This window comes from Centropristis striata, chromosome 10 (genome assembly GCF_030273125.1).
Source record: "Centropristis striata isolate RG_2023a ecotype Rhode Island chromosome 10, C.striata_1.0, whole genome shotgun sequence".
NCBI lineage: Eukaryota > Metazoa > Chordata > Actinopteri > Perciformes > Serranidae > Centropristis > Centropristis striata.
This window is the reverse complement of record NC_081526.1, coordinates 39,021,683-39,048,125: the sequence shown is the minus strand read 5'-3', so window position 1 is coordinate 39,048,125 and position 26,443 is coordinate 39,021,683. Positions and strand designations below refer to the sequence as shown.

Here is a 26,443-nt window from a genome sequence, read left to right as displayed (position 1 = left end):
AAAATTTAAACCTATGGTGATAGAGAGCATGTGGAAAAAATGTGGTGCTTTTGTCCGGCGTGTCCCCTTTATTCTTAAATCTGGTCCTAAGCCGCCTGACTAGAGGGTTAATGTAGAGTCAGTCTCTCCTGCAGGAGGAACAGAAAGTGGAGGATCAGGACAGAAGAAGACTTTCTGTTATCAGCGTCCCGGAGCAGATTGCCTCATTTCCTCCTGTCCGTCCACATCTTCCCCTCCACCTTCTCACTCTCCCTCTTGATGTTTCTGCACCATCACCTCCACCTCCTCCTCCTCCTCCTCCTCCTCCTCTCCCCTCCACAGATCTTACCCCTCTCTAACTTTTTCCTGCCAAGCTCACTTTCTTTTGTCTGTGTGCTTTGACAGAGTGAATGATGTTGATCATTACGAGGCTCTGATGGCTCCGTATCAGAAGAAATCCTCCTCAGCGCTCCGTCAATGTCACCAAGAAGCCATTCTGAGGGTAATGGTCCAGCTCCAGCACCCGGATCTTTGTGGAACTTCAGACTAAAAAAAACCAATAGACTACGCTTTTATGAACACAACATTTTCTCAGGATTAAAGGAAAAGTTTTTAAAATTTTTACAACACTCTTATGTCTGTTTGGTGCAGGAGACGTCAGCACAGCATAAAAACTAGAAGGATGAGAGCAGATAAGATCCTTTTATTGATCCCTGAGGGGAAACTGAGCACAAGGACAGAAATAAGTTCAGATAAAGTATATGGAATAAAAACAAGAATGAATTAAAAGGCAAGCAGTACACACAATCAGCTGCAAAGTTAAAAAGTAAAGTATGTGTAAGATCTACAATCCTGATTTAAAAAAAGTTTGCCCAGTTTAACTTAAAATTAAAACAGAATGCAGGAATTAAGAATTGGTGTGCATGTTGACAAAAGTCTCTGTGCTGTATTCAAATGAAATAAAAATTCCAAATAAATGCCTTCTGCTTTAACATATTTCACAGTGTCACAGCTTTTATTGACCAGCAGAGGGCGACTCTACTGACTGCAAAAAGAAGTTTGATTGCATGGAGCTCTTTTTAAATTACCCTATTTCTCAATTAATTTATGATCTCATCCATCAGTATCAATATTGTCATAATGAGTCTATGATCCTAATCAGTATTTAAAATTCTTCTTCAATACAGCGTTGTCACCTTTTTAAAACTTCTCTCTTTCTGAACCGTAGTTTGAAGTGGTTCCACGTTTATAGCTGGTTGCCGGTAACTTGCGTCTCAGAGTCCAGGACAAAGAGTGAGGAGGATCCAGGACTACATACTTTTGCTCACAACCGCACATTTAATTATCTTGTCTTGGCAAAAAGCAGAATACAATACACCGACCTGGTTACATGCTGTCTGGGCACTGCTAGCTTTTCTGTACATGTCTGTCTCCATGGATGTCTACCTGTCACACTGTTTACCTTCCTGCATGGCCACTGTCTTAAAGGGACAGTTACAGCATGGTGGCCATTTTAAATAATGATGTTACCATTTAGAGTAAAATATCAGGGTTTCTGCTATGTTCATTTAGAAGCAGAGACCCGCCGCTGCTATATTATGCCTGCTGCTCATTTAAATTAGGGGATTGTTTCATTTAAAATAATTCTGTAGCAGTGACCACATGGCTGTCTTGCTGCGGGAACGGATGGAGACGTCATAACAACCGTAACATGCTAGCACTCTGTTAGCATTACTGCAGTTTCTGAGTGAGATTAGACTGCCTGTAAGAGCGGATGGCTAGCTAACGTTACTGAAGAGAACAAAGCAGACTTCGGTCAGTCAGCCTTCACTTGTTTTCCCGGTGCTTTTAGTTACTAAGTGTTACGGTTAGAATGTGTTAGACCTGCCTTCAAAATAAAAGCAAGCACATGTAGTTTTCAAAACAAGAGCACATGGAAACATAGAAAAACATAGAATAACCCTTATTCTCCTTTAGAACAATTAATTAAAATATGCAATGATTAAGATGGAATAGTGGAATTGGAATGTGTGAGAGGCACCAAATTTAGGCTTTTAGGGCAAAAAATTAGGTAGCATGCCCCCGGACCTCCCTACTTTGCTCATTTTCTTCCATCATAGTCTCAGAAAATCCTGTGGGAAACACTGGTTCTAAACCTTGTTTTGTCATTTTTCATATCTTCTTAACTGCTGATTTGATATTTACACACACACACACACACACACACACCATCCAGGAGAAATAGCCCTTTACCCCCCTAGAGGAAAGACTAGATGCTTTAGGATGCTAACCTTGTGGCTGACAAGTTGACGACATAGACTATTGTAGGTGCAGTTTCTTTTCAAAATACTGAGAATGCTTGCGTCTAAGAAAGTCTAAGAAAAATGCAGAAAGCCAGTGTGAAGCCTTTAGTTTCATGCAGCATGGAGAGAAGTCCTCAGCTTTCTCTCCCAACAAAAGAAACTCTTACAATTTTATACAGAAATTCAGTCTCACATGCTCAAAAGACCGGAGGTCGTCACAGGTGAAGTAGCAACTTCATGTAGTTAACATAGAGGAACCAGACATTACAGAACAGTGAGAGAAACCTCAAATAAACAGTGGAACGTGGATTGGGAACGCAGCCAGTCAGATACTTATGATATCTCTGAGACAGGATTTAATCACTGTGCTGTAAATGTTTATTGTTTTAAAATATCAAGAACATAATAATATTTTTCATCACTATATATATAGATGGTGAATGAGACTTCACTTTCTCCAATTATACAAAAATTTAGTAGCATTTTGAGCGTTGGTTATGCTTAGAAATGCTACAAATCTGCAAGATGTAATACACATAGATCACGACATGCTTGTTTTAAGGGTGAAGCAACAACAACGAGGTCACCATTGTTTCTGAGCCTTTGAGCCCTCTGCAGTGTCACTACGTTATTTTCATTTACACCCACCTCAAGCAACAAACTGTTCACCACAAAGCTGGTTGTCCTCATGAACACGTAAAAGCAAGTCAATCTACACATTTAGCATCCTTCTCCAAGTTGACCAAAATGGCAAACTCAAGGCTTCAAAGCTGCAGTCTGGGAACCGGTTGGTGACATCACAGTGGCTACATCCATAAGTAAGCCATAATTATATATCATATGATTGTAATTAAACAGAGAATATAGCTTCATCCAAAGGTAACACAATCTGCCAACCAGCACCTCTAAAGCTCACTGACCAACATCTGAAATCTGTTCACTCAATCTTCTCATCTAACAAACACACATAATTCCCAAAGTTCAATCTATTCCTGTTAAAAAGTTCCAGAGACATGTGGGAAGAGCTTGAATATTCTGCATCTTTTCTTTGTTTAGTCTGTGGAGTCATGTGGACGACCTGAGATCTTGTTTCTCCTCATCCGACCAAAGTGAAATGTCTAACAAGAGAAGATGCTGTAATCTGTTGAGGATCTGCCAGTAAATCTAGCAGAAGTCCCACCAGCCCAGAACAATAAGTTAGAGAGCCTATAGCTGTGAGACGGGGGAAGCTCTGAACCCCTCAGGCTCCGACAGCTCCATCCAGCCGCTGATTCATAGAGCGCCCTGATACAGCCAGGTGGGAAGAAGAGCAGCGATGTCTGAATTACCTGCAATATACTGTCTGTGACAGCTCACAAGGAGATGACTAGTATGGTCACTGGGAATAAAATAAAGCATTCATACAAAAATATGTTGGAACTAATGGCTTTTTAATGTTAAATGAAGATTTAAAATGTGTTACAACTCAACAACTTCTGTCGGAAACTGGAAAAAGAAATCCCTGTGTGACCTGCAGATGTTTCTGAATTAATGAATTAGTAACATTTCCAACAACAGGCTGGACGGATTAAAGAAATACTTTAACATTTAAGCAAATAAACATATTTGCTTTCTTGCCAGATGAGAAGATTGGTAACGCAGCTCAGTCGCAAGCCAAAAATGTTGATTTTTAATGTTCTTGAAAACTACACAGACGTTGATCTGCAATGTTTTCAGCAGCAAAGGTTGTAGGCACTGTACATACCTAAGCTAAGCTAAGCTAAGCTAAGCTAAGCTATGCTAAGCTAAGCAGCCCCCGCTGTAGCTTCAGGTTTAGTGTGCAGATCAGAGAGCGATCGTCTCATCTCACTCTCTGCAAGAAAACAACTGTTTCCCAAAAGTCAAACTATTCCTCGTTTCCTTTAAGAACCCTGATGACTTATAACTTCAGACTTGATGGTTTATGCAACCCAAAAATTTGTTCTAATTTGATGGCATAGACCAAAAACAACCTATAAACCTTCCATAAATTGCTGATGTTAACTGAATGAGTATGATTACTGGGGCCTGGTTGTTGCATGTCTCATCTCCCTCTGTCCCCATTTCCTGTCATCTCATTCTGTGAGCTTGATAAAAAAAAGGCCCCTAAAGTGGGATTGTTGCACAGAGTAATTGTGTGTCTTCTGTCTCTGTAGACATGCATTCATGTGATTTTGAACTGTGGTGAATCCCAAAGCTTAACTACTCCTCGTGCATTTTGAACCGCCACAATCAAAGACACAGAGGAAGAGTTTTCTATCAGAGGCAGTTATTTTTAGCGAACTTACTTGCTGCAATTCACCTCGGCACCCAGGGGAGAGATTCTGATACCTGCGGCCGAGGAAAACAATCTAACTCCGAGTCTGGGAGTGGGAACATTTAACGGGAGATTGCAGACGATTTCACTGTTGAGGGAACTTGTGGGGGTTTGGTGGTGGGTGGATGGCGGTTAGCGGTTGCCTAGGCCACAGCGCCGAGTCCCCCCGGCCCCAACAACACTGCCATCTGAATCCAATCCACGCTCTGACGGATTGGGAGGCAAATTGACAGTGTCAGATTTCATATCGCAGCGAGCTGCAGAGAGGCCAGGAGCAGGAGCGGGGTCTAATAAAGAGAGGACGCTGTGTCTAAAGGTGCTGGGGGAGTGTGTGTGTGTGTGTGTGTGTGTGTGTGTGTGTGTGTGTGTGTGTGCAGATCTACTGACACCTACATGAAATGAAGAAAAACAGCAACCCCAGCAGCAGCGGGCCACTGCCCATGGAGCTGCAGTTACACAACCTTTGTGCAGAGCGGGAGCAGATGCAGTGGAGTGGCTACTGGAAAGCGTCGTCAGTGACTAAGCTGGTGTGTCAATCTGGGATTGTAGCAGCCGCTGGCTACAGACGCTCAGATGGGAGTGATGAGAGCAACATAAGTGCCATATGTCAACCAGCAGAACCAGCCTGCAGACAACATGACGAGCGCCTGCTGGGGATTCATGTGACGGCATGTGTGTGTGTGTGTGTGTGTGTGTGTGTGTGTGTGTGTGTGCATCAGGAATCAGAACAACAAGTGAGGGAATCATGAGAAAGAAATTACAATCATTTTGCTATTTCCACAGCAGTTTGCTTTGATGGTTGTAATCTGCCCTCTAGTGGCTGCAGACATGAACCACTGCTTCAGAGAAATAATCAGCTTTATTAGCCAAGAATGTGCACGTATAGGGATTATTTTTTTTTATGTTGCATTGCTCACAAAGTTTATGACACAGAAACAGACATAGAGCTAAAACAGGGACAACAAATCTGACATTTTTACTAGAATAGAATAGGTCTTTATTTGTCATTGTCACATGTACAACGAAATTCAAAGTGCTCTCCAGTAAGTGCAACATTTAAGAGTCTATAAAAATATGAATATAAAAAGAGAAATATGTACAATTCAAAATACCCAGTTTAGACGAACACATAAACACACCCAGACATACATGCATAGTCGCACAGGAAAAAAAACAAACAAACAGCATGAACACACAGTCAAGACAAACAACAGTACAGAACATATCTCAAGTGTGTTGAGCCATCAATGTGAATGCAGTGTGTACATCAAGTGGGTGAAATAGGGAAAATGTTAACATTCAATATCTAGAAGTCAGACAGTTTCCAAGCAATAAAACAGAGCTGAAAAAGGGGCAAATATGCTGAAATAAATAAACTTAAACTTTATCTAAATAGCACCACGAATTAAATAAAAAAAACTAAATAGTACAGTAAGTAAAATAGACAGAAATTCAAATGCAATGCACATTTGAACACATTAAGCAAACAGTCGACACGCAGAATAACCCTTGAATTATAGAAAGCCAACCAAAGAATTTGCTTTTTAGATGTTTTTTGAAACAGTCAACAGACTCATCTGGTCAAATGGAGGGAAGGAGAGTGTTTCAGAGGGCAGAAGCCTTTTGTCATGTCTTGTTGTGGTTGTTGGTTTTGTGACGGGAAAATGTAAACTGAAGAGCAAATAAAGATTCTTGTGTTGGTGAACAATCAGTGTCTCCATCTCCTCACTAAGAAAACACACAAATATTCACAAATGTCAATTTGATGTGTGTTTTATGTGCGCTTGCCCTAAGAGTAACATACGGGGATAGGAAATGGACTAATATAAGGTTGAGGTGACAGAGTGGCAGCAGGTTGGTACAGTGATGAATAATGCAACAGGTTGCTGTGACGTAGGTCGACTTGTGCAGTTTATTTATGAATAAAAAGCAGCTCAGGTTAATAAATGACAGGGATATGTAGATGTTAGCTGATGTAAGGTGTTCATGAGAGTTTAGTCCTGTGATCAGACTATTGTTGGCTGTAAAGAGACCCAGCAGAAACACATTATCTCAATCCTGACATCATTATATTAGTGTCCAATCACGTTTGATATTGATTATACAGTTCCTGATTTTATGTGAGTGGCCTTGCGGTTCGAAGCTCAAACAGGAGATTAAATTAAATTAAATAGAGAAGAAATAAAAGAGGAGGGCAGAGCATACACAGAGCTGCTGTGTGTTGTGTGATCTGATTATGTGAAAGGTTAGATATGTGGAGTTTAACATGTTCTCTCTCTGTAGGAATAAAGTCAACTCAGCTGCTGTGTGGAAAGCAGTGATAAACACCAGAACTTTGGCTTTTTCTGGGTTTTACCAGAATCTTTATGTTAATGCACACATGCAGCCACTCTGCAGAGAGAGGCTGTTTGCAAAATTATACAAAATGTGAGTCACTTATCCATCAACCTTTGGCTGCAGCTTCTCCATTACGACCAACTTCTGTTTATTTATCAGCTACCAGCTGTTTGTGAAACAGAAAAAAACTGTTTATGACGTGTGATTGTGACTGAGCAAGTTAAGTTTCAGACACAGCTTTAAGGATGTGGCTCGGTTGTTTGGTTCACCACTTTGAACTGAGATAAATCAACTACGACTGGACGGATCGTCACAAAAGGTTGTATAGACATTCATGGTTCCCAGGGGATGAACCTACGGTGGCCCTGAGGGCTCACAGCAACTTAAGAAAACACATGAAAATACACAAAACACAAGCAAACTGAGAAAACATCTTCATCAATGTGACAACACGAGAACAGCATTTAGAAAACACGCTGCAAAAACCACAACACAACAAGAAAAAGTGCTGCAAATAGACCACAACGGCGATGGATAGCATGCTAACGTTAGCGGGCTAGCAAGACCCAGACCAACTGGGTGCCGTTGAGAGAGACTAAAACATGAATCATTAATTTATTTGATTTGTTTAACTGCAACTAACAGTATATATCACGTTATAACATGAAAATATCATTATCATGAAAGAACGAAATAACATTAATAATATTATCATGAATAATATTATCATGAATAACGTGATAATATCACAAGCGTGTCCAGACATGTGCATCACTTTTAGATGTCCTCTGGAAACACTTCTGTTGTGTTCTGGTCCATTTGCAGCGTGTTTTCTAATTTTTTTTTATTTTCAGGGATATAAAATGCCACATTTTTACTGGTTCCTGTACTGGGATTCATACGGTGGCCCTGAGAGCTCACAGCGCTGCAACTTAAGAAAACACATGCAAATACAAAAAACACAAGCTAACTGAGAAAACATCTTCATCAATGTGACAACACGAGGGCAGCATTTAGAAAACACGCTGCAAAGACCAAAACACAACTCAACCCACGTCTGGACACGCTTGTGATATTATCACGTTATTTCATGATAATGTTATTCATGTTATTTCGTTCTTTCATGATAATGATATTTTCATGTTATAACGTGACATATAGCGTTAGTTGCAGTTAAACAAATCAAATAAATTAATGATTCACGTTTTAGTCTCTCTAACGGCACCCAGTTGGTCTGGGTCTTGCTAGCCCGCTAACGTTAGCATGCTATCGATCGCCATTGTGGTCTATTTGCAGCACTTTTTCTTGTTGTGTTGTGGTCTTTGCAGTGCGTTTTCTAAAAGCTGTGCTCGTGTTGTCACATTGATGAAGATGTTTTCTCAGTTAGCTTGTGTTTTGTGTATTTGCATGTGTTTTCTTAAGTTGCAGCGCTGTGAGCTCCCAGGGCCACCGTATGAATCCCAGTACAGGAACCAGTAAAAATGTGGCATTTTATATCTCTGCAGAACACAGATACACAGATGTTGTGTGTGTTTGGGAGGGGAGGTGGGTAGGAGCAGCTGATCCAGGACTTTAAACCAGAAGACCAGTGTTCATGTCCTGTTGGACAGTTTGTCTAACCCGCTTATTCTTACAAAACCTTAACTGAGATGTTTTGTTGTCTCACCTTAACTTAAATCGTTTAAAGCAGCAATTTTCACGTCTTGAAAACATCAATCATCACATAGACCTGTAGGTGACATTATGAGGTACGATACTTCTCTGCTAAACGTCTGTTCTCAACTTTGTGTTTCTTTCATTTTAAAATCTGTCACATGGTTCTTCTGTGATGTTATTTAGGAACATAATTGTCTGACTATTCTATTATAATCCTTAATAAAGTTATACAAAAATATTTATATCATTATTATTAATAACTTACATTTTCATTTTGATAAGGGCCACTAGCAGGCCTTCACAAAAATATAAAAAGGACACCTTCAGCCCCCTCACCACAGGCCTGATTTAGCCTATTTTCCTAATTATAGATATGTAGATATATTTGTCTTTATATGTCATCAAACAAACTGCATCTTTTTTATTTCAGTGAGACTTCTGTTTTCCTTCCATAATGATGTTCTTTGTTTAAAATATCTTAATTTTTTCTCTTTAAATGGACAGAATTCAAGCCCCCCACCCCAGAAAGACACAAAATGAAACACAGGAACAGTTTAAGACGAGTAAAAGATTTATTTCACATTTCTTTTCTTTTTAAATATCACCAGCTTTGTTTGAGGAATCAAAGACATCGAAGATTGGGTCACAGAAAGAGTTTAGGAGGCTCAAATGCACAGAAGGAGACGAGGGGGGACGGAGGAGGGGACAGTCTCACGTCTCAAGGACCCGACAGACAGCGAGGACGTCCTGTCTGAGGACAGACGGACGGACTGATGGACAGAGTGCTGGCTTTGATCACTGAAGTCAGAAACATTTGAGAGAAAATGTTTAAAATGGACTGGGAGGAACCAGTGGAGGGGGAGGTCAAAGGTCAGTGCACACAGGGTGAAGAGACATGAGGACATCACAACAAGAAGACAGAGAGTGAAGCAATCACAATACAAAACACACACACACACACACACACACACACACATTCTTATACTTCTATCTTTGTGAGGACCCTCATTGGAACAGTGAATTCACTTACAAGGTTATAATAGTTTTGGATTTTTCATCAGTTTTAGTTTTAATTTTGTTGTGAAATTTTTGCTTTCAAATTCAGTTATTTTTAATTAGTTTTTCAAGTGAATTTGCTAGTTTTAGTTTATTTTTTTAAATGCTTTAGTTTAGTTTTTATTAGTTTTAGTTCTTTGTAATGGGGTATTTGTTGGGTGGGAGATTAAAAGAGGTCTCAGTAAATTTTGCCTTTATTTCCTTTGTCTGATCCATCTTCATTATGTATGAAAAAAGTTGACAAAGACGAAAACGAAAGACATTTTCACTATAATTTTAGTTAGTTTTGTAACCACACAATACAGTTTCAGTTAATTATCATTATCATGTAACCTTTAACCCTTAAAACAAAGTCTGGAATCTAGAAAAAGCCTTTAAAGAAGTGAGGACCGGCCGAAATGTCCTCACTTTGCAAAAATGTCCTCACTCTGTTGGTTAAAAACGTGTCCTGGTCCTCACTATGTAGGAAGTACAAGAACACACACACACACACACACACACATACTGGGACTTGGCTTCACTGGACATAAGCAGTTTGATCAACCCAACAGTCTGAGCTCTGTTTTATATCACACACCTGGCTTCACCTGAGTCAAGTTTATACTGAGGACGTAACTCAGGTAACACAGGGAGGGGGGGGGGGCGCTTAAAAAGGACACGCGGGCTGTTTGTTTGGCCGGTCCCCGTGATGCACATAGATGAGTACTGATGATAAAACGTCTGACCTCTCACCTCCAGTGCAGGCGGGTCACATCACACAGGCACTTGAGAGAAATATGACAAGAACACTATGACTCCATTAAGGCACAACAGAGAACTACACACACACACACACACACACACACACACACACACACACACACACACAAACACACACACACACACACACACACACACCAGTCTTTGGGACAGCATGGTTCTCTCAGTGGGCGTTCAGAGCTGCACACAGAAGACGCACCGACAGAAAACTCTTCCAGATTCCATCATGTGCTGATTGGTTTTCTTCTCTTCATCGACCTCCAAAATATGATTTTTATAGAAGCTCATTTCTGCCAACGTGATGCAAAAAAAAGACCGGTAGGTCATTATTAACCCTTTATCAGGCGAAGAACCGTATTTGGTAACTTCAGCGGATATCCAAAATAAGAATATTTCAAGAAAAAAGTTGCAAATTTACTCGGTTAAAGTGGCAAATCTACAAGAAAAAGTCGCTGATTTAAGAGATTTAAAGTGGCAAATCTGCGCGAAAAAAGCAACTTTAAATCTCGTAAATCTGTGACTTTTTTCGCACAAATTTGCCACTTTTAATCTCTTAAATCTGCGACTTTTTTCTTGTAGATTTGCCACTTTAAATCTCGTAAATCTGCGACTTTTTTCGCACAAATTTGCCACTTTAAATCTCTTAAATCTACAACTTTTTCTTGTAGATTTGCCACTTTAAATCTCGTAAATCTGCGACTTTTTTTGCACAAATTTGCCACTTTAAATCTCTTAAATCTACAACTTTTTCTTGTAGATTTGCCACTTTAAATCTCGTAAATCTGCGACTTTTTTTGCACAAATTTGCCACTTTAAATCTCTTAAATCTACAACTTTTTCTTGTAGATTTGCCACTTTAAATCTCGTAAATCTGTGACTTTTTTTGCACAAATTTGCCACTTTAAATCTCTTAAATCTACAACTTTTTCTTGTAGATTTGCCACTTTAATCTAGTAAATTTGCAAAAATTTTTCTCGACCCCATTTTGATATCCACTGAAGTTACCAAATATAGTTCTTCGCCTGATAAAGGGTTAAGAGAATCTTCCTCGGAATAATGACTTACTGATCTTGAAATAATAACACTGTGCCTCAAAATAACTCAACCTGCACAAAATTGTTGCAAAATAACGAGAAACGTCACATTGTAAGTGGTAATTTTCAGAAAGTTTCTCAATATTTTGCAATACTACGTCATAATGTAGGGAGGCGAGAGTCTATATTTTGTGATACAAAGTAATTATTTTTGAAAGTTTCTTATTATTTTGAAATACTAGTATTTTGAGAATGTCATTATTTTGAGGTTTCTCATAATTTTCTGATAATGAGTCATTGTTGTATTCTCTTTTATTCAATATTATGTGTAAGTCAGCCATCAATTTGAGAATCGTCATAATATTTTCTTACACAAAGTCATTATTTTTGGAAAGATTCTTAATATTTTTGCAGTACTAGTATTTTAAGACTGGTTATCATAATTTTGAGAGAGTTTCTCGATATTTTATGAAACTAAATCAGTATATTGGGATATTTCTAAAAATGTTGCAATACTAAGTCATATTTCAAGAAAATTACTTTATATCCTTATTTTTCAATATTAGTATTTTGATAATATTTGTCATTATTTTAAGAAAGTTTCTCAGGATTTTCCAAAGTAAGTCATTTAAAAAAAAAGTTTTCTCATAACCTTGTGATACAAAGTCATTATTTTGGGATATTTTGAGTTTCTGTGTAATTCTTTTCTTCTTTCCTTTCTTTTCTGGCAGAAATGTGCTTCTATATTTCCATAACGGAGAGAAAAATAATGCCTCCTACTCTGAAAAATGATTGCTAACATTGAAGTGCAGCTCGTCATTGATTGGTGTTGAAGTGTTTCTAACAATCACTCCAGCTGTGTTTTAACTCTGAAGCATCAATTTAGTTTCTTTAGTTTTCTCCAAGTTTACTTCAACAAGAGCCAATTTTCTGCACTCTTTAAAAAAATCTAAACTTTCCTGACATGAGCTGTGTGATTTCAATAGCTTCTCCATAAGTAAACAACACAATAAATCATCTGATAGGTGCAATAATAAAGTCTACAGGACTCTTTGCAGCTGGATGGCTTCCAAAAAGGACATTTAATAAAAGTTAGTTTATGGTTTTTGGTTGGCTACAGCACTACGCTGAATCTAAATTAATATATCTGTCATGAATCCGTAAATAATAATGCAAAGAGTTTGTTGTTATTTAGTTTGAAGAAAATACATTCGAATGCTTCTATGACATAAACAAAGATAACAGAGCAGCTTAGTAGCACATTATTCCCCCTAAACACACGTTTTAATTAAAGGATAAGGCTTCTTATGCATCTCTTCTTCTTTTTCACGCTGTCAACAAATCCCATGAAAATAACAATAAATTCATCTCTTTCTCGTCTGTTTGGTCCTGCTGAAGATGAGTTAAAATAGTCGTGTTTTCTTTTTAAAGTTTGAGGTTTTTTTCTTCAGCCAGTTTAAGCAAATATAGCTCCAACAGGAATAAAATGTGAATTTGTTGGCCACTGTTTTCAGCTCTTGATGTGTCCAAGTGAGTATTTAAAAGTTTAATTAAAATTGACTACAGTGAAGTTTCTCATCTGCTCCTTGTACCTGTTGAGCACATTTCTTTTTTGTCCCTGATGTTTCCTCATTAAACCATTTGGATGATATCGAACAAAAAAGTTTGCTAAAAAAGTTTGGTTGCACTGAAACTGAACCACTTGCTTTGGTCAAGTTAAAGTGGTGAATCTGGGAGAAAAGTTGCTTTTTTCACACTTTTTTCTCGTAAATCTGCAACTTTTTTCGTGCTGATTTGCCACTTTAAATCTCTTAAATCTGCGACTTTTTTCTTGTAGATTTGCCACTTTAAATCTAGTAAATTTGCAGCTTTTTTCTCGAAATATTACCTGAAGTTACCAAATATAGTTCTTTGCCTGATAAAGGGTTAAAAGATAATTCGTCGGGTTAAAATAGGATAATTTCTGCACTTTTCACATAGGACACAAACAGTCAAAGTGCTGTTTTGTATTTGGGTTCCTCTCTACGCACACTTTGTTGCTCTTTACACCAAGTCATCTAACTTCCAATCCTGCTCTGCTCCTCGTTACTAAAACCACAAAAGGTTGACACATAAAAATAATTGTAGATATAATTCTTTATGCAGCTTTCATAGGAATAATAGGGCATTACTTTTTGCAAGTATAAGTACAATTTAAGTTAAATTGAATCGACTTGATGGGTGCATACGAGTTGAAATTGTTTCAACCTGAGCAAAAGTTTTGAGATTGTAGGAGTCGACTTCATAACGAACAGGTTGGAAGAGTAAAAGGAGCTGAAGTGTAGAAAGTTCCTGGTGAGGTTTTGAGATTAGTGTGATGATTGTAAGATTTCAAATAACCATTAAACACACTGAACATTCGTATTTATGCATTTATGTAGGGTTGCAATAGTCGAAAAAATTCATATGAACGCGCCCACAAGTTTGAACAATAGTTTGGAAAGTTGGCGAAAATGACTTGGTAGTTAAAAAAGTTGCAAGTCAAGAAAGTTATTTATTAGCATTAAGCCTAAAAACAAGTCAGGTAAAGCAATATTTGAGTGAATTTAGGGAATTAACATGTTGTTTAAATGAATCTTAACAGCATTTGAATGCACCAAAACGCCAGAAAAGCGTTCAGTCTGAACACACCTTAAAAAAAAGAGACTCTGCAGACAGGGACTATTTTACGCTGCGGAGTAACGAGCATTTGGTGGTTTTTAGACAACAGTGGAGCTCTGTGGCTCAGTGAAAGAAGATATTGAGCTACTTAATAAAAAGCAATAGATAAAATCTGCCTTTTCGTGGGATTTGTTGACAAAAAGAAAACTGTAGAAGATGACCAGCCTGTTCCTGAACGCCTCCTCCGTGATTTCATAGCAGACGATGGCACAACTCTATTCTGATGTTACTGGATCTCATCAAACAGCTACAGCTGCTCGGCCAGAATAAATTAGCACCTAAAATCAGCAGAGGTAATTAGACACACACACACACACACACACACACACACACACACACGCACACACACAGAAAGCATGATGAGTTAATAAACTCACATGTAATCGAGAATGTGAATGTCATTGGCAATGTATGGACTATTAATAGTGATATATGTATTTGTATATATTTCCATTTGATTCTGTACTTGTTTTCCTTCATTGGTTTCACACTCTGAATCTCAGATTTGTTTTAGATTGATATCTTTCACCGCTAACTGTTAGCTAGTCTCACTCTCTCTCTCAGTGACCAGACACAGAGTGAAGGTGCGTTAGTGTTTGCTGTGAGCCCAACAGTCTCTCCTTACGGCCTAGACCCCACATTTACTTCACCACTTTGCAGTTTGGGCCATAAAGTAGTGTGCTAGAAGTACAGTGTCTGTTTCGATGTGCCCCTTGAAGTGCAGAGGAGTGAGATGGCGGTGGGGCGGTTTAGCTCCGGGGCAGCAGGCCCTTCCTGTAGGCCACCAGGCCGGCCAGCGCCGCCACGGACAGGACGCTGGAGAAGCCCACCAGCCTGAAGAGACCACAGACTGAAGGCAGGTTCCTCTCCCAGAAGCTGGTGACGAAGGGGAGAGCCGGGACCTCCTGTTGGAAGGACACAAGGAGGAGAGGAGTCAGTTTGACTTTTGACTTTTTTAATTTAGTTTTAAAGATATGTTGAGAGAGATTTCCCTCACCAGAGACTCAGGCTCCTTCTGCCAGATCTGACTCTGGTGGATTTTATTCATCGCACACAAGACCTGCAACAGAACACACAAAGATGCATTTATTTATTTCAGTCACCTGCTAAACTGTTTCATTAAAACACCAATATTTCTCTATCAGTCAGAATTTGACATATGTTGGCTGCAGGGCTTTTAGTCTGGAGTATCCTGACAGAGGCCATTATTATTCCCTGGCTTTAATTGTGTCTCTGTTATTATACAGCACAGGCCAAAAGTTTGGACACACACCTTCTCATTCAATGCGTTTTTCTTTATTTTCATGACTATTTACATTGTAGATTCTCACTGAAGGCATCAAAACTATGAATGAACACATATGGAATTATGTACTTAACAAAAAAAGTGTGAAATAACTGAAAACATGTCTTGTATTTTAGATTCCTCAAAGTAACCACCCTTTGCTTACTAGAATATAAGACATGTTTTCAGTTATTTCACACTTTTTTGTTAAGTACATAATTCCACATGTGTTCATTCATAGTTTTGATGAATCTACAATGTAAATAGTCATGAAAATAAAGGAAACGCATTGAATGAGAAGGTGTGTCCAAACTTTTGGCCTGTACTCTACATGTTTTTATTTTTACCTTGTTTTATTCCCACAACACCTGTGCATGTATTCTGTATGTTGCTGAGCTGTGAAATGTAACTGTGTGTGTATGTGTTTTTGAACTTTCTACATAGTGAGGACTGGAACAGGTTGTTGTGAGGACATTTTTGGGAAGTCAGTGTTAAACTGTGTTTGGTGGCTGATGATATGTCCAGGAGAGAAATGTCCCAACAGCTTTAAAACCAGTGAGAGCTTGAAACAGGATGAGGAGGTTTCTCAACTACAATCTGGCATCAGACACACTTGTCCATATTTTGTTGTAATAAACAACATTATTCAGAGTACTGTATACACAACTACACGACACAAATATTCATTCATTCAGTCAACTCAGTTGTCATATGTTGTAAATATCAGAGGTCTGTGAGTGTTTTGAGTTGACCTCTGACCTCTCGGGCTGCTCTCTCCCCAGCCTGCACCGCTCCCTCCATGTAACCGCTCCACTCTGTGGCCGTTTCAGTCCCCGCAAAGTACAACCTGCCGACCGGCTCCCGGAGGACCCTGCAGACAGGAAGAGCATGACATCACTTATACAGTTAAAACATTCCTCCACAAGTCTCCACAGAGCACAACTACAGCATGAAACCAGCCGGAAACTGAAGTTTTTGTTGGATAGCAAAGAAATTTAGTCAGAAATTATTGGAAAATAATCAAACAAAAACAGCATGAACTGGGACCAATTTCAAGATATTTAGTATCAGAACACTGTGTGTGTGTGTGTGTGTGTGTGTGTGTGTGACTCACCTGCCGTACTGGGTCAGGATCCCTGGGGGGAAGTAGGCGGTGTAGCAGCCTCCAGAGTACTCCTCTTCACACCAGTTCTTCTCCTCGTAGTGAACCGGCTGATGGACACAAGAGGACAGGAAGAGTTTAACTAGTGGAGCAGCTCCAGGAAGAGTTAACTAGTGGGGCAGCTCCATGAAGAGTTAACTAGTGGAGCAGCGCCAGGAAGAGTTAACTAGTGGAGCAGGAAGAGTTAACTAGTGGAGCAGCTCCAGGAAGAGTTTAACTAGCAGCTCCAGGAAGAGTTTAACTAGTGGAGCAGCGCCAGGAAGAGTTAACTAGTGGAGCAGCTCCAGGAAGAGTTTAACTAGTGGAGCAGCTCCAGGAAGAGTTTAACTAGTGGAGCAGCTCCAGGAAGAGTTAACTAGTGGAGCAGCTCCAGGAAGAGTTAACTAGTGGAGCAGCTCCAGGAAGAGTTAACTAGTGGAGCAGCTCCAGGAAGAGTTAACTAGTGGAGCAGGAAGAGTTAACTAGTGGAGCAGCTCCAGGAAGAGTTAACTAGTGGAGCAGCTCCAGGAAGAGTTAACTAGTGCAGCAGCTCCAGGAAGAGTTAACTAGTGGAGCAGCTCCAGGAAGAGTTTAACTAGTGGAGCAGCTCCAGGAAGAGTTAACTAGTGGAGCAGCTCCAGGAAGAGTTAACTAGTGGAGCAGCTCCAGGAAGAGTTTAACTAGTGGAGCAGCTCCAGGAAGAGTTAACTAGTGGAGCAGCTCCAGGAAGAGTTAACTAGTGGAGCAGCTCCAGGAAGAGTTAACTAGTGCAGCAGCTCCAGGAAGAGTTAACTAGTGGAGCAGGAAGAGTTTAACTAGTGGAGCAGCTCCAGGAAGAGTTAACTAGTGCAGCAGGAAGAGTTTAACTAGTAGAGCAGCTCCAGCAGCAGCTCCAGGAAGAGTTAACTAGTGCAGCAGCTCCAGGAAGAGTTTATAGTTTCTGTGTTCAGTGTGAAACTCACATGCAGAGCCTCGTCTGAGCCCAGCACTCTGGAGTAGATCTCACAGATCTTCTTCAGCCTGAAAGCAAGCAGACAGCAGGTGAGATGAAAACACTTTTCCAGGTTGTGAGAGTTTATTTGCTGTCTGTGCTCCTACCTCTCCTCTCTGGTCAGCCCTGATAGCTTTCTGCACTTACGGGCAAGAATGAATCTGGAAGAGACAGAAAAGAGAAATATAATCCACTAGAAGTTATAATATCAATCTGTGCCTGCAAGCAATTAGGGAACTTTACTTTAGTGGCATTCGTTTATATTTTCCTTCTTCCTTTCCATACTTTCCTACTCACATTTTGTTAATAATGAGGATGAAAAAGCAATTCGCTTTTTGAAAGAAATATAAAATTTAGTATTTTTTTCTCTGCTGTTGTATATTAATCTCCAATTACCAAGAAATGGTAATTAAGTTATAATTAAAAATGATCTCCTTGATGTCTGTTTTATCTTGTGACAGAGTTTTAGATTTCAATTTTGCTTTATTTCAGAGAAATAATGATAAAAAAAATTGCTGTAACTACGAAATCCAACTCAAAACCGAAGCAGACTGCATTTATCACAGTCTGATTTGGATATTAAACAAATTAAAACATTAAACCAAAGCAGAACGTTTACCACAGTCTGATAGAGTGCAGTCTTGTATTTCTTCATTATGTTGAATAGTGAAGACAAGAATAATACAAATTATAAGTTTATTTGATAGGAAAACTATTATCCAGATAGTGATTAAGTAAAAAGGAGATAAAATGATCTCTATTAAGACTAAAATATGACATTACTTTATAATATCAAGTCTAAAATATGCAAATCTTTGAATAGAGTTGATAACAAAATCAAATTGTAAATGTTTATTCACTGAAAACAAAATATAAAAGCTGAAAGAGTACAGTAGCTACATTTTTGGGGTCAAAGGTAAAAAAAATCAACATGATTTTTGAGCATAAAAATGACACCATCAATACATGTAGAAATAAGTGTCATATAAAGGCCTACGTATAACCTGTTTGGCTGAACAGTTAAACATTTTTTATAAAACTTTAAGGCATTTTTTCCTTGTTTCACCCTTTGCATAGTTACTGCAGTTAGACTTTGTAGGGCAGAATATTATAGACACCTGAACACTGTGGGAGAGGTGATGGTTCCATGAGACCTCACCATAGATCAACAACTTATTTAACTTTTTAAATATGTAAGCTGGTCATTTTTGTTACGAGTAAAAGATCTGAGCTGATACTCAACGCAAGAAAAACGTCATTTTTTTAATTTGTCTGTTTTTCTGCTGCAGGCTGCACTTTGTTTCCCTTTTCCTTCTTTTGTCTGCAGTTTAACTTTACTTTTAAAATGTCAGTGACTTGTTGGCTTGTAGTTTACACTGCATTTAAGTTTCTAATTTAAAATGAATTATTCACGATGAACCTACTCAGGTGGGTCAGGTGTGCACGTTTCACAAAGTCAGATTTTCTTATTTTCCTCTTATTGCTTTGTGTAAGGACAAAAATAAGAAAACATTCATGCATAAGGCCCATTGTGTACAACACATGGCCAGATGTGGACACACCATTCATATACTGTTATGGATGGCATATCATCACACTATTATCTTTGTAATTGTGCAGAGAACAGTGTGTAGCTGAGTATTCACCCCATGATGGCGGGAACACTCCCGTCAGGCTTGGTGTCGTCCAGCGTCAGGCTGATGGGAGCTCCTTCCTCCTCGATCACCATGCTGCCGCAGTAACCTGCACACACACACACACACACACACACACACACACACACACACACACACACACACACAGGCAGGAAACACAGAGTGTGAGAGAGGAAATAATACAACACACCCTCCGTCGTGTCCTCCTCTCCTCCTCCTGCGTACCCTTTTTCCTCCAGAAGTTCTCTTTGTAGTAGACCATGCACTTGATGACGGAGCCCATGGGGACGCGGTGGATCAGCTGGTTCCTCAGCGGCGGCAGCTCGGGGTTAAAGTGCATCTTCAGGTTCAGACCGGGAGGCGTAGCCACAATCACGTACTTGGCCTAAAGCAAGGACACGAGTTACATAAAAAAGAGGGGACCGGACAGGACAGTGAGCTGCATCACATGGCTGCAGGCTGCACAGAAACCAGAAGATGGCAGCAAAGAACAAGTTATTGCAACTGCTAGTTCAAATTCAGACAGTTGTTGCATTTCTTCTTCTCTCTGAGGATCCAGACTCAAGACTAAAGGACACTCAGCTTTAAGGTTTTAGCTTAAAAAAGATGGAACTCTCCTCTCTGTGGACTTATAAGAAGTTTCCCACCTGTTAAGACTTTTAATTATCATTTTGTTTATTATGTTCTTAACTGGATGCTTGTATTTTATATCTTAAATCTGTCTACATTATATCACTGTGTCTGTTTAAATGCTAAATAACTATGTTTTATGTTTTAAGCACTTTGTGGAAGCTGCTCTTCAAAGCTATATAAATAATTATATAAATATAAATAATAATAATAATTATTATGATTACTATTATATGAATAGGCGCATAGTCCTCAAACTGCTGTGTTGATTGATAAAAGTATTAAATACCTTTTGTGATTAATTTGACATTAACTAGAACTAATTAAATATTTCTATCGAGTGTCCGCCCATGAAATAATGGATCATTTGACTGCCTTCAGGTTTGAACAGTGTGATTAAAATGAAATGATATGAGAAGTTTTCAGGAAAATTTCTATTGGGTGCAACAGACAAAGAGCCTGAGCTAGAAACTGATTATCTCACTGGTTTAATCTGTTACAATGTGTTTTTATAAGTGTCTACAGTAATTAATGGGGTTCTTTGCATCTAAAAGCTTTCATATAAATGTAGTGGAGTAAAAAGTACAATATTTACTTCTGGGATGTAGTGGAGTAGAAGAATAAAGAAGCTGAAAGTGGAACTAATCAAGCAGAGCAGTTCATCTTTAGTTCCTGCAGCAGGTTGTGTCTTACTTTGTACGTCTGTCTGTCCAGCGTCTCCACCACCACCACGTCTCCCGTCTGGTCGATCCTGTAGACCGGAGACTGCAGCTTCACGCGCTCCCCCAGCTCCCGGGCCATGCACTCACTGATCTGACTGGAGCCGCCTGCAAACTTCCTCTCCTGCAGAGAGACAGAAGGAGCACGGGTCACTCCCCGCCACCGCCACCGCCACCGCCACCAACACAAACCACACAGTGCAGACGCAGCAGCTTTAACTTCTGGATGCTCTACTTGCAGGACAGTCTCATATTAACTCTGCCAGGATAATATAAACTACTTTAAAAAGGAAAAGACAGACCGGTTATCTTCTATCTCTTTACTAGACTTTAACATCTTCCAAAGCCAAGAGCAGCATGTGTTCCCAGAGCTGAGCAGCTGATGATGGAGAGCAGTGAGGGGGCGGAGAGCCTCCTGCCAAAGCTCTGAGACTCACAATGAAATAAGCAGTGACCTTTTCCATATGGTTAGTGTCAACATCTACCCTCCGCCCTGACGGGAAACATGAGATTGTTACATTCCACCGCAGCATTCGGACACATTCGTCTGTCAGTAATGCCAGAAAACTCTGAAAAAGAGTCTGTGCTTGTATCAGAATTTATTTTTTCAGCTTTAGTGGAAAGTTGAAACTCAAACTGTGCAACATTTAAAGCCATATATATATATATATATATATATATATATATATATATATATATATATATATATATATATATAACCCTGTGTCCCCCAACTGTGATGTTCTTAGAGGAGAAAATGTCAAAACTGGGAAAAAAATTATTAGTTATTTTCCACTTTCACTGAGTTACATTTTTTAACCAGCATTGACTTTGATCATAACTACAACATATGAATTCCTTTTTCAAATTTAAACTGATTAAATTACATTGTCACAATCATTTCATGCAAAGACGTAAAAAATATATTATTCCAACTTTATGGGTGGCCGTGTAAATATATTAAGATACTTTTACTGAATAGTTTTTTAGCCAACTTCCGTCCTGATCATAACTAACAATTATTAATTAATTAATTCAGTCAATTTCAACGATTTTATATAATTTTTATTTGCATCATAGGTCAAAGATAAAAAATGTCTCAGTCTGGTAGAAAATAGTAACAGCCACACTTTTGAAGCTGGGCTTCTGATTGAATGAAGATTGTATGAAGTTTGTATGAAGATTGTATGGCAGCTGGATCATAAATCTTGTTTTTAATGGCTTTAATGTTGAATACACAGCTTGTTACAGACTTATTATAGGAAAAAAGCCAGAGGAGTCCCTGGTGTGTCACAGGGATATGAAATGATAAACAACATATCACCTTTAGTTCCTGTTTATATTCTATGCTCCCATTAACATGTGGAGCATGTTCTAACTGGGATGCTCCTGTAAGGGGGATGACAGCATGGCTGGCTGCAGCTCTTCTGTTTACCTAAACACAATCCCCTTCCTCAGTGGCCATGGCAACAGGGCCACTCGGCTTTACAGAGTCTGGCAGCAGAATGTGCTCCCCCCAGCTCTCCAAGAAAACAGCTTTTGTCAGCCTCATAATTATGCCAGGCTGATCAGAAGCAAACTCAGGTCAACTCCAGTAATCTATCAGGGCTGGTTCTGGTTCAGGAGGCTGTGGGATCTTTTACTGATGCTCAGCCTTCTGTTGGTCAGGACTGAAAGCATCTCCAGCCACTTGTTGGCCAGCTTTGTGTCCCTCAGGCTGTTTATCTGCAGAGAGATTTCCTGGAAAGCTGAAAGTTTACTGGGTATTAATTAAGAATGATGATGTTGTTATTTAGTTCTCTCCGTCTGACATTTATCTCCCATGAAGATTCATCGTCAAACCCGTATGTTCAGGTATGAATCTAGAAGCTGCAGACGTTCCTGCAGACGTACCTGTCCTCCGTTAGTGGTGGAGAAGATCCTCATGGTTCCTCCGCACTGCTTCACGTACCACAGGAACCACAGAGCTGACACCTCGTGGGGTTCAGAGGTCACGTTCACGTTGACAAACAGGGTGGCGAAGCGACGAACAGTACTAGAAAAAACAGTTACAACTCAGTATGAGCCTTGGAATGGGAGATCAAACCTGATAAACAACCAGAATCCTCATGCCTGTGCTTACACACTCTGATATTTTGGAACAAAAACAGAAAAAAGAAAAAAGTGGTGCAGGTGAGATGCTCATGCATGTTTGAGCTTTTGTTTTGTCTCTGTGTGCAGTTAAAAAGTTTTATATAGATTTTTATAATTTCAGCTGAATTACATGTGGTTTTATGTGCAGCACTCAAGACTTTATTTACGTGCAAATGATTCAACTCTCAGTAATGGATCAAGTCTATTTCCTTCCATGTATATCTGAGCTGTAACTGGTTGCACAGACATGAAACAATTTCCCCAATTCTTGCCAGAAACCTCAGAATATCACGAAAAATAGATCATCTTAACATAAATTAATAACCTGGCCAAGTTCAGAGGCATGCACAGTTGTTTCACTACTCTAAGGTTGGAAACATGAATATAATTGCTTGTTTTTCTTTCTACCTGGTCCAGCAGATCTTCTCAAAGAGCTGCTGCATGCTCATCTTGTCCCACTCCTCAGCGTGGGGAGCTCTCCACGGAGCCTCTCTGGGAATCTGCAGGAAAACGCAGCAGCGTTTAGTGAAAAAAGATCAGAAACAGGACTAAAAACACACAAGCTGCTTGTTGTCTCACCTCCTGGCCCATCTGGTCCATGGTCCTCCACAGGTTGTTGAAGTCCAGCAGGACCAGGGGGTTCCACATGGGGGGGAAGGAGCCTTTGAACGGGTAAGACTTGCCCTGTTGGAGACACAGAGTCACTGTTGTATAAATATGGAAATGTTGCTTTTGTGCAAACAACTGAAAAGTTTGTTCTGTTTGTATGCAAACAGATTGTGTCACTTTAAAACCAGCTGGTGTCTGAAAATGTTCTCACGCTACAAAGCTGCAATGTTTATGACATTTGAAGGGAAACATATTTTCTCCAGGATTATGTTTCTTCATGACATATCAAGGATTTGCAAACAAATCTTTTCTTTCTTTGTAACATTTCCTAATCCTAACCATTAAAGATATGTTAAACATATAAAACCATAACATTTACATTTGAAACTCTCATTTAATTTGACAATGAGACAACATTTACAAAGTTTCCCAAATGTTATCTGGCCTTAAAAACACAGTAATTTACCAATAAACTTCTGATTTTAATACTGAAAAGTGTCACATGTTTAAACTGTAATAGTGTTTCAAAAGAAGGCAGTTCTTCAGTCCACAAGCTCTCTGTAACGCTGCCTGGAAACTATTTATTTGGGGGCTAACCGTGTGCAGGCCTCCTTTATTTTCTGTTGCAACTGAGTAATTAATCCTGGATGTGCACACACTGTTCCTCTTCACTATGCTCAGGTTTCTATCACACTAAATATTGATTAAGTCCAGTATCTTGTTCTGTAGCTGGTATTTATCTGATTGATTTCATCTTATGTCCACTCATTCATTCTTTTGTTTTGCACGTTTTGTTTCTTCTTTGATGGCAGTGAAGTTTCTCTTATTTCATAATGACTTACAGAGCTATTCACTCAGAAACTTTTTTAATGTGTAATCATGTGATCTAAAGGTGTTCCCACCCTGCTGAGGACACATTTATAGAGGAAAACCAACACTTAAAGTCCCATGACAGATACGTTTAAAATCTGCTACGATGGGTATTTAGTTAAACATGGTTTTCTCACATAAAAAGGACAAATAAAACATTGAGCAGGGCTGGAATCACATCTCTTCTTTCTCCCTTATTGGCTTCAGTCCCCGTCCTGCACTGATCTTGTGAAAGAGCGGTGCAAGCTGGCAAACGCCTGCAGACTAGAGAGTTTTCAGCTTCTCATCTATTTGTTCATTTAGAGGGAACATTTGAGAGATTCAGACTAACATGTTGAAGCCTCCAGACTCCATGTTAGTGACTTCTTGGTGCATCAGTAACTCTGATGTTCCAGTGTGTTAGCATGCTCTGGACTGGAAGTTTCAGGTTTCTTGTTGTTGTGATTGGCTCTGGAAGTTGTGAACTAACTAACTAATCTAGCTGCCTGGTGCATGTTAATGAAAAATCTCCTCATGTAGATGAGAAACTCCTCTAGTAACAAACTTTGCACAGATACAAATCAGTATAATCAAGGTCAAACATTTCAGAGGACATGAACATAAGGAAAACATATTTCTGATGGGAGGGGGACTTTATTAGAGACAGTAAATTTTAAAATGAAAATAATGGTATTTGCCTTTGAAAAGCCACATCTGTTGACTTCTAGCTGACCTCCAAAGTGCTGAGTCAGAACTCAGAGGTGTGTATAGAGTTGAGCAGCAGCTCAGTTTATTGCAGGTTGTGCAACATTTTATGAATGATACAAAGATTCAGAGTAATCAGAGTGATAAGAGTGCTCTCTATACACACTCTGTCTGTCTGTCTGTCTGGACTTTTGCTTCATTTCTCAACCACACGATAGATTTACAATGCAGCAACAAAAAAAAGGATCAAAGTTAATGACACCAACTCTCTGATAGTGACATGCAGGTTACGGCAGTTCAAGATCAACTGTGTTGCTTTCTAACAACTGTGTGTTTGTGTCTGTGTTAAAAGAACCATGCAGAGTCTCTCTCTATTATTACAGTATTGAATTTATCCTGATAAGTTCATTTACTTTAACCTTCATTAATCACCAGCTTCCCCTGAAAGGAACAAAGATCGTCTCTCTGGTGTGAGAGCAGCAGAGGCCTTCTAATATATATATATATATATATATATATATATATATATATATATATATATATATATGATAACTCTCCTATTATATACGAGCGCTGGCTGATATGGAGAAAATTAAATATCATATTTGTTTAAAATGTAAAGTGCGTTATAAATAAAATATATTATTATTATTTATGATTATAAACTATCAAATGCACATTTTTATTTTCTCAGATTTTTTTACTGAAATGTTTTCATTTAGTACTGAAAACTGAAAAAAACATTTTTGTTGCATTGTTAATATATAAGTTAAATATCATGAATACAAGTTTCTGCTCGCTGATGTTTTTATTTTTTATTCATTTAAATTTAATTAATTCATTTATTTCTATTTGGAATTATGTTATAGGCTTATTTTTTAAGTTTTGTTATTTACGTATTTTTTAATACATTATTTGAATCCCTGAAGTTTATTTCATTTTTTTTTTTTTTTTTTTTTTACAGTTTTTGTTTAATTGTAAATTTTTTACCCTGCAAAATTGTATTTTTTGCTGTTTATTTGTGTGCACTTTGGGCTGAAAGTTTGTCTGAAAGGTGCCATCACTTTAATTTTTGCATTTATTTTTTGTAAAAATACCTTTTCTCACTGTTTAATGCACTAAACACCATATCTCTAACAAAAATATACTGTAATATTTAATGGTAAAATATTTAATTTATGCAGCATTTATAAAGTATTTTCTTGTCAATCATATGGCAGAACAGCATTTCTTTTGATGGAAAAACGTTTTATTTTTTACGGTAAAATATAATATTGAAAAAAAAATCTTAAATGTGAAATCAAAAGTGCTAATATCATTTTACCGTAATATTAGAAAAAGTTGCACCGTATTTATTATGGGAAAGTTCTGGCAACCACAGCAGCCAGTTTTTTACTGTGAAAACAACACGTTTTTTTTTTTTTACAGTGAGGTTAAAGGACAAAAGAAGCAGCATTGCTACAGATTATATATTCAGTCTCCAGTGGTGCAACATCTCACTTTATCAAACAAACGCCAAACTAAAATAAAAAAGACACGACTGCAGGATGTGACTTCTGTTGTATAA

The 26,443-nt window shown here is 38.7% G+C and overlaps 1 protein-coding gene across 1 annotated transcript in view; it reads right to left on the bottom strand.

Annotated features, from left to right (window-relative positions):
* Nucleotides 1-9,760: 9,760 nt before the first annotated feature.
* The window catches only part of mao (monoamine oxidase), a 45,012-nt gene continuing 28,329 nt past the window's right edge, over nt 9,761-26,443 (bottom strand). The window contains exons 4-15 of the mRNA XM_059342714.1: nt 23,293-23,397; nt 23,122-23,213; nt 22,474-22,615; nt 20,555-20,704; nt 19,457-19,616; nt 19,223-19,319; nt 17,684-17,737; nt 17,548-17,605; nt 16,559-16,656; nt 16,204-16,315; nt 15,157-15,219; nt 9,761-15,064 (exon numbers count right to left, since the gene is read on the bottom strand). Coding sequence (XP_059198697.1) covers nt 14,909-15,064; nt 15,157-15,219; nt 16,204-16,315; nt 16,559-16,656; nt 17,548-17,605; nt 17,684-17,737; nt 19,223-19,319; nt 19,457-19,616; nt 20,555-20,704; nt 22,474-22,615; nt 23,122-23,213; nt 23,293-23,397 — 1,287 coding nt within the window. The 3' untranslated portion in view covers nt 9,761-14,908. The remainder of the gene's footprint in view (nt 15,065-15,156; nt 15,220-16,203; nt 16,316-16,558; nt 16,657-17,547; nt 17,606-17,683; nt 17,738-19,222; nt 19,320-19,456; nt 19,617-20,554; nt 20,705-22,473; nt 22,616-23,121; nt 23,214-23,292; nt 23,398-26,443) is intronic.